Source organism: Brachycentrus maculatus, unplaced genomic scaffold (assembly GCF_059751285.1).
Source record: "Brachycentrus maculatus isolate JH-2025_06_01 unplaced genomic scaffold, ASM5975128v1 h1tg000750l, whole genome shotgun sequence".
Classification (NCBI taxonomy): Eukaryota; Metazoa; Arthropoda; class Insecta; order Trichoptera; family Brachycentridae; genus Brachycentrus; species Brachycentrus maculatus.
Window position 1 is genome coordinate 49,657 of NW_028281480.1, and position 14,581 is coordinate 64,237.

Below are 14,581 nucleotides of genomic sequence, written 5' to 3' on the forward strand. Positions count from 1 at the left end.
ATTTACTTGAACATAACCTGCTTTTTTGTTTTTACTTTGCTCCAAGTTTCGAACCTCAGTTCAACTTGGAGGGATTTTTTCATGGTGTGGAACTTTGGATAAAATAATACGTCAATCCTTGGCCTTATGACATCTGTTGAAATATCTGACTAATAATTTGTAACATCACAAGGATAAATAAAAGAACAGATCCCTGATTTTTCTTGCGGTCGGTAATTAGTTCGCGCCATAATCATACCCTATATCTGTCTCACTCTCGACGCTACGCATCGCCAGTGGGTAAGAGGTACCACGATGCGTGCTTTGATTTATTTATGTTACGATCTTATTTGTTTATATTACGATATATTTCAAGAATAATGTGACACTAGTGTATTATAGAGTACCAAAAAAGCACAATGAATCCCATTGAACGTTTTTGTTTAAGAAAATGAATCGTTTCTTAACTAAATACATGATAAAAGTAATCATTTAAAAAACGGCAAAATACCGCCGCGCACGGACGTCTCTCAGGAACAAAGTTAAGGCGGTTAAAAGGTTAAATATACTAAATAGTAAATAATAAAGTATCACCCATTTCTGGGTACTATGCCAATAAAAAAATAATAAAAAAGTAACAAATCAAGGTTCAAGTAGCCCCGTTCTATGGTACTTGGAAAGAAAAAATGTATTATATTATACAACATGTAATACATGATGTATGTACAAATTGGCAAAAGAAGGATGAAAGTAGACTGAATGCAGTCGAAATGCCATCTCTCAGAAGAATGTGCGACAAAATGATGCATGATGGATGTGCGAATAGTGAAATAAGGAAGGAATGCAAAGCTGAGATAAGCATTATCGATAAAATTAAGAAAGGTGTGTTAAGATGGTTCGGACATGTAGAACGAATGAGTGAGGAAAGAACGGTAAAACAAATTCATGAGGCGAATGTTAGTGGGAAAAGAAGCAGAGGAAGACCGAGAAAAACATGGCACGATCAGGTATGTCAAATAATTGAAAGTGGTCAGGTTAGGAGTCGTAACAATCGGCGGGTATGTATGAGGAGATGCATGAACGTGGAAGAGGCGAAGAATGTTTGCAAGGACAGAGTGGTGTGGCGCTCTATCTCTCTGCCTACTCCTGCGGGGAAGTGGCGTGATGGTTAGTTGGTTTTTGTACAAATTTGCTACGGCCGTTGACCTTTGCCTGCTGGTGTTAAAATAAAAACATGCGTCCCGGTATTGGGTAGTCACTAATTACACAAAAAAATTAGCGATTTTAAATCGGAAAAATACTAATTCATAGCTAATCCCCTTAATTAATTATAAATGAAGTCAAAAATTATAATAACTTAGATTTATTTGCTGAAAATATTTAAAAACCATCTGGCAACGCTCACGGAACAAGCATAGGTCCACTCTTGTCGGAAGCCCAAGAGCTACTGCCGCTAGCCAGAGAACATTGAGCTTTGAGCTCCTCACGCTTCCAGAGTGCAAGTTGCAAGAGTGAGATGCGAATATAGTGTCGCGGTTCCCGCACACTCTTCACGCGCTGTTTATACGCGAATTTATTTCCGATATTCACAAAATACCTCCGAAGTACCCGATAAATTGTGATTATTATTAATATTATTTTTTAAATCATTGCGTAAATATGTTATGGAGGAATACCTAAAATCTTAGCCTTGTATTTACTATATGTATAGAGATATTTTGGTTATTAGAAGCATTGTGTACTAGGTACACAAAACCAGGAAGGGAGGGTTAATACTGTAAGAAGATGATAGCTGTCGCGGTTCCCGCACACTCTTCACGCGTTGTTTATATATATATATATATATATATATATATATATATATATATATATATATATATATATGTATATATATATATATATATATATATATATGTATATATATATATATATATATATATATATATATATATATATATATAATAAATAATAAAACCCTTATCCGCACCCCAATGGTCCATAGGGCACTGTGTCATATTAACGCAGTGTTATCTTAATCGTTTACACATGAAGGAAAGGTGATCAGCCCTCCGTCTCAGGTACCAGTCCAGGGTAATATTGAATAAATATTACAGTGGAAAAATCACTTATATTTATTTTACCCCCCTTGGGAATAGAACCCGGGACCTCCAGAACGGTAGCCGAGCGTGCTGACCATTACACTACGGAGGCGGACGAAATATATATAGAGATTATGTATTATTATATATATAGAGATATTTTGGTTATTAGAAGCAATGTGTACTAGGTACACAACACCGGGAAGGGACGGTTAATACAGAAAAAGAAGTACAAAAAAAGTGATCACCCGTGAAGTGGTCTCTTCCAAGGCATGGTTCAGCTGTTGCATATACAGCTGGAGTGTTTGTATGGTGTGGTTCACAAACGACTGAAAATAAAATTCAAAAAGTTTAATGAAGTTTTTTTTATTTACATAAATTGTACACATTAATTTAATAAGATTTTTTATTTACGCCAGAAAATATCGTTTTCATTTTTATTATTTAAGCTTATAATTTGACCAGATAATTTATTTATTTATATATATATATATATATATATATATATATATATATATATATATATATATATATATATATATATATATATATATCCATATATATATAACCATATCCGCTCCTTAGGTGGAGCATATGGAGTCCACAAATTTATGAGGCGAATGTTAGTGGGAAAAGAAACAGAAGAAGACCGAGAAAAACATGGCACGATCAGGTTTTCCAAATACTTGAAAGTGGTCAGGTTAGGAGTCGTAACAATCGGCGGGTATGAGGAGATGCATGAACGTGGAAGAGGCGAAGAATGTTTGCAAGGACAGAGTGGGGTGGCGCTCTATTCTCTCTGCCTACCCCTGCGAGGAAGCGGCGTGATGGTTAGTTAGTTAGTTAGTTATTATTGAACCATATCCGCTCCCTAGGTGGAGCACATGGAGTCCACAAACTGTCTCCAGGCTTTTCTGTCGGCTGCCAGCTGCCTTGCATCCTCCCAAGTCCGCGTCCCGAAGTTCTGACGAGAACTGCCGACGAATTGTCAGCAGTGGTCGGGGACCTGATGCCTTGTAAAAGAGGCAAGCTTGATGGCGGCTCTCAGGAGGCATGCGGAGTGCATGGCCAAGCCGACTGAATCGCCTTTTCTTGCCGACAGTTGTGACCGAGATTTGCTGCGTCCTACGCCTTATCTCTTCATTCCTCACAAAGTCAAACCACCGCACGCCTAAGATTCTCCGCAAACACCTATTCTCAAAGCTTAGTACACGGCTGCTCTGGGCCCTTGGAAGGTGCCTTGGTGGTACTTTATTTTTAGTGAGTTCAAATACTTTAAAATAATTCTGGACCATCTCCTATTAAAGGAGTCACTTTTCATATTATCTCTCACCAATCGATGTTAGGATTATGTTTAAAATATTTTTTTGCACAGACCCACCAAGCCACCTTGTGTGTCTTGTCGGTGGAGTTCTTTTTACATACGTTTTTTATTGTTTTTATCTATTTTAACCTAATATACACACAAAGAGAGAGAAAAAATTAAGAATATAAACTATTTTACAATTTTCATAGAATTAACTCTTGATCATTTACCCATTCCTTTATTTTGCCTTTGTTCCATATTTTATTTTGACCTCTAACCTCCGTCGGCAACAAATTAAAATTGTTTGTAACGATATATTGCAGTGTTGGACTCCCATATTTATTGTTGATTCTTGGGACTATCAAACCTTCGTTGTGGGTAAATCGTGTATCATGGTTGTGTACTAGAAGATTTCTATATTTCTGTCTAGTAGATATAAAGGATATTATGAAACCTTGCCAAATATATACACCGTGTGGCGTTTGAGCTGCCGCTTACTCAGAAAACACACAGTTTATATATTCAGGGCTGTCTTGGGACTATCAAACCTTCGTTGTGGGTAAATCGTGTATCATGGCTGTGTACTAGAAAATGTGGATATTTTTGTCTAGTTTGTTGTTCAACGATGATACTCATCCACAATATTCCACGTGCTGGATTAAGTAACAGAGTAAAGTAAGTACAGATAAGTTATGTGTGAAATGAATATGAGAGTAGACTGGATGCAGTCGGGATGCCATCTCTCAGTGCGGCAAGACCATGTATGGTAGATGTTCCAATGGTGATATAAGGAAAGGGTGCAAGGCTGAGATGAGCACTATCCAGCAAACTAAGGAAGGCGGCTTGGGATGGTTTGGGAAGGATGAGAGTAGACTGGATGCAGTCGGGATGCCATCTCTCAGTGCGGCAAGACCATGTATGGTAGATGTTCCAATGGTGATATAAGGAAAGGGTGCAAGGCTGAGATGAGCACTATCCAGCAAACTAAGGAAGGCGGCTTGGGATGGTTTGGGAAGGATGAGAGTAGACTGGATGCAGTCGGGATGCCATCTCTCAGTGCGGCAAGACCATGTATGGTAGATGTTCCAATGGTGATATAAGGAAAGGGTGCAAGGCTGAGATGAGCACTATCCAGCAAACTAAGGAAGGCAGCTTGGGATGGTTTGGGAAGGATGAGAGTAGACTGGATGCAGTCGGGATGCCATCTCTCAGTGCGGCAAGACCATGTATGGTAGATGTTCCAACGGTGATATAAGGAAAGGGTGCAAGGCTGAGATGAGTACTATCCAGCAAACTAAGGAAGGCGGCTTGGGATGGTTTGGGAAGGGTGAGAGTAGACTGGATGCAGTCGGGACGCCATCTCTCAGTGCGGCAAGACCATGTATGGTAGATGTTCCAATGGTGATATAAGGAAAGGGTGCAAGACTGAGATTTCTTATTCATCTACGTTAAGAGTATGTTAGTTATCTGTGTGTGTGTGTGAATTTACCTCCTTCAGATGGCTTTTATTAGAGGCCTCATACGTCTGGTTGATCCACTCCTTGACGTCAAAATTATCGCTCGAAAATGCGTTAATATCCTAAAATCAAGGCACAAACACATTAAAATATATTTAAACTACATATATACAATGTAATTATTGATTATTTTCAAAAGATTACCATTGCTTCATTGATTTTATATATAAAATCTCAATTTAAAAGCCAGCAGTTGACACATGGCTTGTTTTGACAGGGATTTGACAGTTCTTCGGATCTCAGTGCTGCCAGACGTATATTTTATTTCACAGAAGTAGGTACCTGCTTTGTAAAATAAGGGAAGTGTGGAGTAAGTTGTACAATTAATTACCAACTATCACGCAGATTCTCCAAAGGGGTAGGCAGAGAGAATAGGATGTCACTCCATACTGCTCTGTTTTTGCAAATATTCTTCACCTCCTTCACTTTAATGCTTCTCCTCATACATACCCCGATTATTTCGATTTTTGGGCTGATCACGGCCAAGTATTTTAAATACAGATTGTGCTAAATTTTCCCCCATCTTCCTCCGCTTTTATTATTTACAATTTGTTTGACTATTCTTTCTTCACTCGTTGGTTCCACATGCCCAAACCATCCCAACATGTCTTTCTTAGTTTGATAGATAATGCTAATATCAGCCTTGCATTATTACCTTATATCACTATTCGAACACCTATCATACAACGTTTCGCCATACATTCGTCTGAGAGAGCTCATTTCTACTGCATTCAGCCTACATTCATCCATCTTCTTTTCTAACTAACTAACCAACTAACAAACCATCACGCCGCTTCCCCGCAGGGGTAGGCAGAGAGAATAGAGCGCCACATCACTCTGTCCTTGCAAACATTCTTCGCCTCTTCCACGTTCATGCATCTCCTCATACATACCCGCCGATTGTTACGACTCCTAACCTGACCACTTTCAAGTATTTGGCATACCTGATCGTGTCATTTTTTTCTCGGTCTTCTTCTGCTTTTTTTCCCACTAACATTCGCCTCATAAATTTGTTTCACCGTTCTTTCCTCACTCATTCGTTCTACGTGTCCAAACCATCTCAACACACCTTTCTTAATTTTATCGATAATGCTTATCTCAGCCTTACATTCTTTCCTTAATTCATCATTCGAACATCTATCAAACATCGTTTTGCCACACCTTTTTTAATTTTATCGATAATGCTTATCTCAGCTTTGCATTCCTTCCTTATTTCACTATTCGCACATCTATCATACATCGTTTTGTCGCACATTCTTCTGAGAGATCGCATTTCAACTGCATTCAGTCTACATTCATCCATCTTGTTTTCACCGTTTTCATTTTTTTTGTAAAAATATTTGTAACTGTGTTTTCAACTAAAAATACTGTGGATATTAAATTTTAAAACGTATTTTTTAAACAATGGCACAAAATGTTTATAAATGATCAGTAATTACTTATTTTAACAGTCTACAAAGACGATACATTCAGATAGAGCAAGGAAAAAGAAATATTTATCATTTGGGACTATTTTCCCAGCGCTCCCCATTAAAATTTTCCGCGCCATGGCAACATTCGCCTTGCAAACGTCAAAAGATTTCCTCGCAGCGACGTTTTTGAATTTCGTCTCGCGGCGTTGGCCGCCATGGCGGGCGTACGTTTTTCATTTTTAAATTTGATCCGACATATTTTTTTTATCACCCCGCTTCTTTGGGTGCCCGTTGAATGACGGCTACCCGAGCTTCCTTTCAGACCTCTCCAGCATAAACGTCCCATTTCCTACCAACATCTTAACCTTACTAACCTCCCCTAACAAACTTGTTTATAAAATAATTTGTAAATATCTTAAAATTAATTGTATAAATTTGTAAAGGTGTATGATAACTTACTAAAATAACTCACTAAACAAACTAACATAACTAATAAAACTAACCCCACTAACAGGAATACTAACACTTATAAGTCAAATGTAAAAAGTGTAAATAAAGAATAACTCGACACTGGCTATAACACCCAAGAAGGGTGAAAAGCCATCAAAAAAAGAAGAAGAAGAATTTATCACCCCGCGCGCCTGCCCGCGCACCGACACCGCCTATATCGCTCACTCCTTTCAACAACGTCTTATATCAAAAATCGTTGATTTTCTCAGTTGTGCCTGTTTTCGGAATGCCTAGAAAATGTACTATATCCCAGCAAAAGCGACATATTTTTAACATAATATTTACCCGCTACAGGGCAGAAAGTGTTGTTTTTGCATTTTGAAGAAAAGATATTGTTTAATTATTTTTTTTAAATATACTAAATATTTTTTAAATGGAGAAAAACCATTCAGGTATTACCTTAAAAGATCTGTTGCACAGTAAAAAGTTCAATAAGTGGCTTGATATTTATTTTCAACACATTGTATAATATTTTTAAACTTTAAAAACGATCTCCTGAAAAATCATTTTTTGATATATGGCGTTGTTGAAAGGAGTGAGCGATATGCTTACTTCTTACTACACACAGCGCACAGCAGCGTGTAGGTACTTGTATTTACAAAAAATTGTAATGTGTGTGTCTCTCGGTTCGAATTTCCGGCGTTGCCAGATGTGGGGCGCTCGATATTTTTTGTTATTTTCAAATTTCAAAATCGAGAAATTCTAGAAGCCGGCGCAGGGGCGAACTGACAGCTGATTGTAATCCGGCCAAAATAATCGAAAAAAAAGTATATTAACCATAGATAATTAAACTATCTTTGAAGATACATAGTAACTAGACATTCGTCAAGCGGACTACGCAATTAAAAACGTGAAAATTATCAAAAGTACTGATTAAAAATAGTAACTGGTTACATGGCACGTAAGTTTGGTTTACTAGGAATTAATGTAAGAGATATTTAAATCACTTTTCCGCAAACAAAGCCTGGCGGGTGCGGGGTGCAGAGAAGTAACTTAACTAAAAGCACTTGACTTTTTCCCAGAAGGGCGTCGTCGCGTGGACGAATGTTTAGTTATCTAGGATATAAATATTACAAATATTTTTACTTTCTCCTGTAAGACTACGAAATAAGGAAATAAGGCTGAGGTAAGCATTATCGATAAAATTAAGAAAGGTGTGTTGAGATGGTTTGGACGTGTGGAACGTATGAGTGAGGAAAGAACGGTTAGACAAATTTATGAGGCAAATGTAGTTGGAAGCAGTGGAAGACCGAGGAAAACTCGGCATAATCAAGTATGTATGTCAAATACTCGAAATCGGCCGGGTCAGGAGTCGTAATAATTGTCGGGTATGTATGAGGAGATACATGAATGTGAAAGAGGCGAAGAATGTTTGCAAAGACAGAGTGGTGTGGCGTTTGATTCTCTCTGCCTACCCTGCGGGGAGGCGGCGTGATTAGTTAGTTTAAAAAATATAGCTGTCAAAGGTATGTTGACTTTTTTTTTGGTGTCCGGTTATGGTCCCGTGGTCAGTGTCGCGGACTCTTAAGTCAGAGTTTCTCGGTTCGAACCCACTCTACAGCAATTTGATACCTATTTCTAATAATGAACCTCTTAGGCTCACAAAAATAGTATGAAATTGAAATATTTGTGTAAATAATAAAAACACAATCTTTTATTATAAATTATAAAAAAAAAATTTTAAAAATGTGTTTTGCAAGCAGGATTCGACTCTGTATAAAAGTGTGTGCACACGTTCATACAGTTCTTACACACACATTCAAACATGACATGAAAAATGATGAATTTCATACGAAAAATAAATATCAACAAAGCGTTGCTGACTCAAAAATACTGTGATTCATTTTTTACACAATATATTAATATACACAAAGAATACATTTTACTATGAAATATTTTAATATCAAGTAAGAAAGATGAGTTCTAGACGATGACGCTTCTTTGTGGGGTCCATTCCTGAAGGATCTAAGGTAGGATTACAAATGGCCACAAACTGCTTCTTAAAAATGCCCAACCTCCTTAATAAAAATAATAATAATAATAAAAACCCTTATCCGCACCCCAATGGTGCATAGGGCACTGCGTCATATAAACGCAATGTTATCTTGATCGTTTACACATGAAGGAAAGGTGATCAGCCCTCCGCTTCAGGTACCAGTCCAGGGTGATATTGAATAAATATGACAGTGAAAAAATCACTTATATTCATTTTACCCCCCTTGGGAATCGAACCCGGGACCTCCAGAACGGTAGCCGAGCGTGCTGGCCATTACACTACGGAGGCGGACCTTAATAATAGCAATTAATTAATTTCTTTCCCGCCAAGGCAAGCCAGTATTGGTAATATTTTGGACTGTGATCAACAGAATAGTTATTCAGTATTATGAAACATAAATTAAAATCCAAAAATATGACAAATTTAAAAAATGGCACTCGAAAAACTGATCTAAAGGCGAAGATGTTCGGGAAATTCATATAAGTGGAAGTATCTTGAAAACTAGGGCACTTTTACTGAGGTCATATCGCTCACTCCTTTCAAGAACGTCATAAATCAAAAAACTTGATTTTTCAGGAGAACGTTTTTAAGGTTTAAAAATAAAATACAATGTATTAAAAATAAATATCAAGCCACTTATTGAACTTTTTACTGTGCAACAGATCTTTTTGGGTAAAACCTGATGGTTATTTCTCCATTTGAAAAATATTTAGTAAATTTAAAAAAAAATAATTAAACAATAACTTTTCTTCAAAATGCAAAAACAACACTTTTTGCCCTGTAGCGGGTAAATATTAAGTTAAAAATATGCCGCTTTTGCTGGGATATAGTACATTTTCTGGACATTTTGAAAGCATGCACAACTTAAAATTGTCGATTTTTGATTTATGACGTTCTTGAAAGGAGTGAGCGGTATTTTCATTTTTAGGTGAGCCATAAGCTGGCCTAACACCCCTTAAAAGGAATACGTTGGATTATGGGACACTTTAGCGAGTGTTTTTGCCTATAATTTTCACTCATGAATTACATGAAATTATAGTAACTTTAAACATAAAGAGTAAATCCACTCACAAGTAGGCATAGGCTATGAAACTTTTAAAGTTGAAGCCTGAGTAGGGACATGATAAACGGTGTTGCATAAGCCGTAGCTAGATTTCAGAGTCACTTGGACGTTAGGTAATTCAAAAAAAAATATGGGACACTTTGTATAAATATCAATCAATGCGTCATTCATTTGAAATATCATTATTTCTCATTCGAAAATTATTCGTTAGGATATTTCTGTCTATACAAGTGTGTGTATAGTAAAAATTATGAGAAAAACTAAGTATTTAACTAATTTAGAATGTGTAATCAACCAGCGCATAATTCTTCAATCTCTCACGCTACTTTATAATAATCTTCACAGTTCCAATGCACCTAAATATCTGGCTGAAAACTTTGTATACCTCTCAGATCATGGTCTATCACTTCCTTCTTCCCAAGAAAGGACACTTTCCATTCCTCGCCATAACACATCATTCTTCAGTAATTCCTTCTCTGTCCAAGCGGCCAGACTATGGAATGAATTACCTCTCCGCGTAAACAAATGCACCTTCTCTAATAACTTGCAAGAAACGTCTGAGACATTACTATCTGTCATTAGAATCCTAACTGTCCATCAAACCTCCTCCCTCTACCTCCTTCCCTAAACTCCCTTCTTCCTTTGCCTTCCTTATTATCATCAATTTGTAATTTATGTTGTTTTTTAAATGTTCAAGTACTACCTACCCTCTGATGGCAAACAGCTATATATGGTATCAAACGTTTTGACCAATATCACTAGTCTGTTTTTGGTTGGTCGGAAGATATTGCTTTTTAGCAATAAGCGCGCCAATGCACTTATTTCTTTTCTGTACAAATAAATAAATTAATTAATGCGTCATTCGTTCAAAATATCATAATTTCTCAATATAAATTAATGTATGAATATATATGTGGTTTATTTCGATCTATATATAGTAAAAATTGTAAGAAAAACATAATTTTTAACTGAATTGGGATACGTACCTATTATTTATGTATTACGCATACATGCGTTCATTTATATCCATTTTCAGTTAAAATAGTAAGAAACAATTAATTTTCAACTAATTCCGAACAAGTACATATGAATTACTGTCATTCGTTTATTATTCTAAATAAGTACTTGCATACATGCGTTCATTTCGATCAATTTCCAGTTAAAATCGTAATAAACACGTTTTAAAAACGAAATTTGAATGAAAAATACCGACACAGAAGCCGAATTTTGAACGAGCTACATACTAATGTGCTAGCCACGCTTAATTAGAAATTACCGGCATAATTAGCCGTACTTACAGAGCAATATTTTAATTACGAACGGCCGACAATAGCTAGAACCTAGCGGAAGTGTCGCCTGAACAAATCAACAAATCACAAAATAGTCGAGATAACAAATTTCCTAAGAAGTCTTTTCAAAATATATCCACGGCACCCAGTGGAGCGGAAATGGCTCGCAAGTGTCTGTAAAGAGTGTATGTGTGCGTGTAAAAAAATTCCATCCCAAAAAATGGTGTCTATTCTTATCGGCGGGCAAACAAAAACGACGATGACGCCGCCAGATTTAAAATAAACTAATTTTTAGATTATTGATTTTGGTTGGCGTAGTCAAAAAACACTGTTGCCGCGTGCTCGAAGCGAAAAAACTTCGAAAAGCGACAACATTGTACGCGCGTACAATTTTGAGTTGATTTAGTACAATTTTGAATAGGATCCGGACGGTGTCAGGCGAATGGAAACGCAGGCAACTTAGTCAAAAGGGCGGAGATTTACAAAATATTGTTTATAAAAATCAATTTTTAATTTTAAAGGTATTTCAACTTGATAACAACGCCGCTTCTCCGCAGGGGTAGGCAGAGAGAATCGAACGCCACACCACTCTGTTTTGGAAACATTCTTCGTCTCTTCTACATTCATGCATCTCCTCATACATACCCGACGATTATTACGACTCCTGGACCCGGCCGCTTTCAAGTATTTGACATACCTGATTGTGCCAAGTTTTCTTGGTCTTCCACTGCTTCTTTTTCCAACTACATTCGCCTCATAAATTTGTTTAACCGTTCTTTCCTCACTCATACGTTCCACATGTCAAAACTATCACAATTATAAACATACTTAAAATATTTTTTGCAGAGACCCACCAAGCCACCTTGTGTGTCTTGTCGGTGGAGTTCTTTTAACATTTTTTTTATTGTTTTTATCCATTTTAACCTAATATATACATAAAACAGATATATTAATATTTTCTTGCATTTTTTTTAATTACCTAAGGTCCAAGTGACTTTGAAATCTAGCTACGGCTTATGCAACACCGCTTATCATGACCCTGCTCAGGCTTCAACTTTTTAAGTTTCATAGCCTATGCCTGCTCGTGAGTGGATTTACTCTTTATGTTTAACGTTACTATAATTTAATGTAATTCATGAGTAAAAATTCTAGGCAACAACACTCGCATATATTTTCTTCCAAATGTGACGCGACATTTGTATAGGACCTTTTTGTGAGTGTCCCGGCGCTGCCCGGGTCATTGGATGCCGTCCGAACGGCTCCACTAACTCGGTCGGGCGGCCTTTTCAAATAACGTAAAAATTACGCCGGTCAAACGCTGCATGAAACTCAAAATTGCTACTCCGCCAGCCGAGCCACTGCCTAATGTATTTTTTATTTTGTCATTTTTCACGAACGAGCGACCTCCGCGAACCAAAATCCGAAATTGCAAGAAGCGAATGAGCCCGTCCGTGCGTTTTCGCGTTCGCGGACAATGGTCTCTATAGACGTCGCGAATAGAGCCGACTTTCCTGTGCGCAGTTTTCCGACAAGTTAAGCGTAGAGTACACCGCTTTCAAAAGTGATTAATAAATAAATATTTAATAGCAATTTTAACAGATTATAAAATAATTCGGAGTATTCGGCTCAAATGGCTGCGATTACAAACGGAACAGGGACCGAATTGCTCCGGTATGAGGAGTTCCGTTATGTCTGTACGTCTGACAGCTAGCGTTCGCGTTGTATCGTGTGGCTGTGTTGTTTTTATTACGTTTTTTACGAAAAAAAATACATAAGTTTACAATTGTTGGGCATGTGAAAGCGGTATTGATTTTTACCGTTTACGAGTTTTTCAAAATTACCACAGCGCAGTAAAATCGAAATGTATTCGGCGAGTTGTGACAGCGGCTTGAAGTTCGGGTTGTTTTTTACAAATTATAACTCCGTGGTTTCCTGAAGTTAATTGAAATTAATCGTATCCACTCGACTCTCGCGTTTTACTCTGTGTGTCAACTTTTGAGAACCTAATCGCAAAGTTTTGTGTGTGTTTTTGAAAAAAAAAATCAAATGTGAAGTTCCGTTTTGTGAGTGACTTATGTTTTTTGAAGTTTCCCAGGCGGCTCGACATCTTTGATGGTTAGTTTACTGCATTAATTGTACTTTATTCGCTTAAATTTTGTTGTAATCTTTCAATTCACCTTATTACGGATGCCATTTCGAATTTGACCGACGTCGCTGCGGTCTTACGATTTCCAAAATTCGAAAGGCTAAATTAGACTTGCCACATAATAAGAATTGTAATTAGATTTTTGGAAAACCGTATATTTTTTTTCAAAACGACTTTCTTCTGTTAAATTTCCGACGCTCAATTGTTTATCAATCTTTATTTGAACTCAAATAAACTCGTAAGAAGTATGTTGTGGGAAAACCAGTTAAAAAAAGTACGTATGCTTTAAAAGAAAGTGTAGCATTTTCTAATACAAGTCTTGATTTTTTTCCTTGGAAATTTGAAATTTTCACTAATTTCTTCGTCGTTCATTTATATTCTTATTCATTTGCATTCACAAATTAGGTTTCTTATCACAGTTCTCTGGGCAAGTCATATTTTGCGCAAAATAACCTTAAAAATTATACCCATACACTTTTTATGGCGGTGTGTTTACATGTTAAAATTGACATGTACAGCCTTGTGGTAGTATTAAAACTTGAAACATTGTATTCCATCTTACAAATACACCTCCATTTTCTTTCCCATATAGTTGTAATGACACAATATTAATTATTTTTTGACATCTCATCAAAGATGAAGAAGAATATGGAAGTCTGCGCATTTAGGGGGCTTGCGACCGAAATGCCCAGACTTCCATATTCTTCTTCATCTTTGTTGAGATGTTTTAAAACTAATTTGAATAATAACTGCTTCATATTTGTGAATAAATTAACTGATCAAATTATAAGCTAAAATAATATAAATATAAATGATATTTTCTGGCGTTTCTCATGTGTGTGATTATAATCCAGGATTCGGACCTCACATACTAATATAAGAGTTTCTGCTCAATAAAAAGGCTTCTTTTCATCTCACCAATAGATGTCTCTAGTGAAGTTCTAGTGATTCAAGAACAAAGTTTCAAAATTGGTTCATATATCGCTCACTCCTTTCAAGAACAGCATAAATCAAAAATCGTCAATTTTCAGTTGTGCATGTTTTTGGAATGCCCAGAAAATTTACTATATCCCAGAAAAAGCGGCATTTTTAAAACTTAATATTTACCCGCTACAGGGCAGAAAGTGTTGTTTTCGCATTTTGTAGAAAAGGTATTGTTTAATTATTTATTTAAATATACTAAACATTTTTCAAATGGAGAAAAAACCTTCAGGTTTTACGTAAAAAGATCAGTTGCAAAGTAAAAAGTTCGATAAGTGGCTTG

General features: G+C 36.6%; 2 protein-coding genes across 3 annotated transcripts in view; one reads left to right on the forward strand and one right to left on the reverse strand.

The window, feature by feature from the left end:
* Nucleotides 1–11,007, reverse strand: part of LOC148300315 (conserved oligomeric Golgi complex subunit 7-like) — a 32,970-nt gene extending 21,963 nt beyond the window's left edge. For both annotated transcript variants that reach the window (XM_088274952.1, XM_088274954.1), the window contains exons 1-5: nucleotides 10,869–11,007; nucleotides 10,590–10,711; nucleotides 5,046–5,183; nucleotides 4,874–4,963; nucleotides 2,327–2,407 (exon numbers count right to left, since the gene is read on the reverse strand). In XM_088274952.1, coding sequence (XP_088131078.1) covers nucleotides 2,327–2,407; nucleotides 4,874–4,963; nucleotides 5,046–5,048 — 174 coding nt within the window. In that variant the 5' untranslated portion in view covers nucleotides 5,049–5,183; nucleotides 10,590–10,711; nucleotides 10,869–11,007. The remainder of the gene's footprint in view (nucleotides 1–2,326; nucleotides 2,408–4,873; nucleotides 4,964–5,045; nucleotides 5,184–10,589; nucleotides 10,712–10,868) is intronic.
* A 1,292-nt stretch (nucleotides 11,008–12,299) lies between these two features.
* LOC148300316 (uncharacterized) overlaps nucleotides 12,300–14,581 on the forward strand; it is a 30,958-nt gene continuing 28,676 nt past the window's right edge. The window contains exon 1 of the mRNA XM_088274951.1: nucleotides 12,300–13,286. The gene's annotated coding sequence lies outside the window, so the exon portion shown is untranslated. The remainder of the gene's footprint in view (nucleotides 13,287–14,581) is intronic.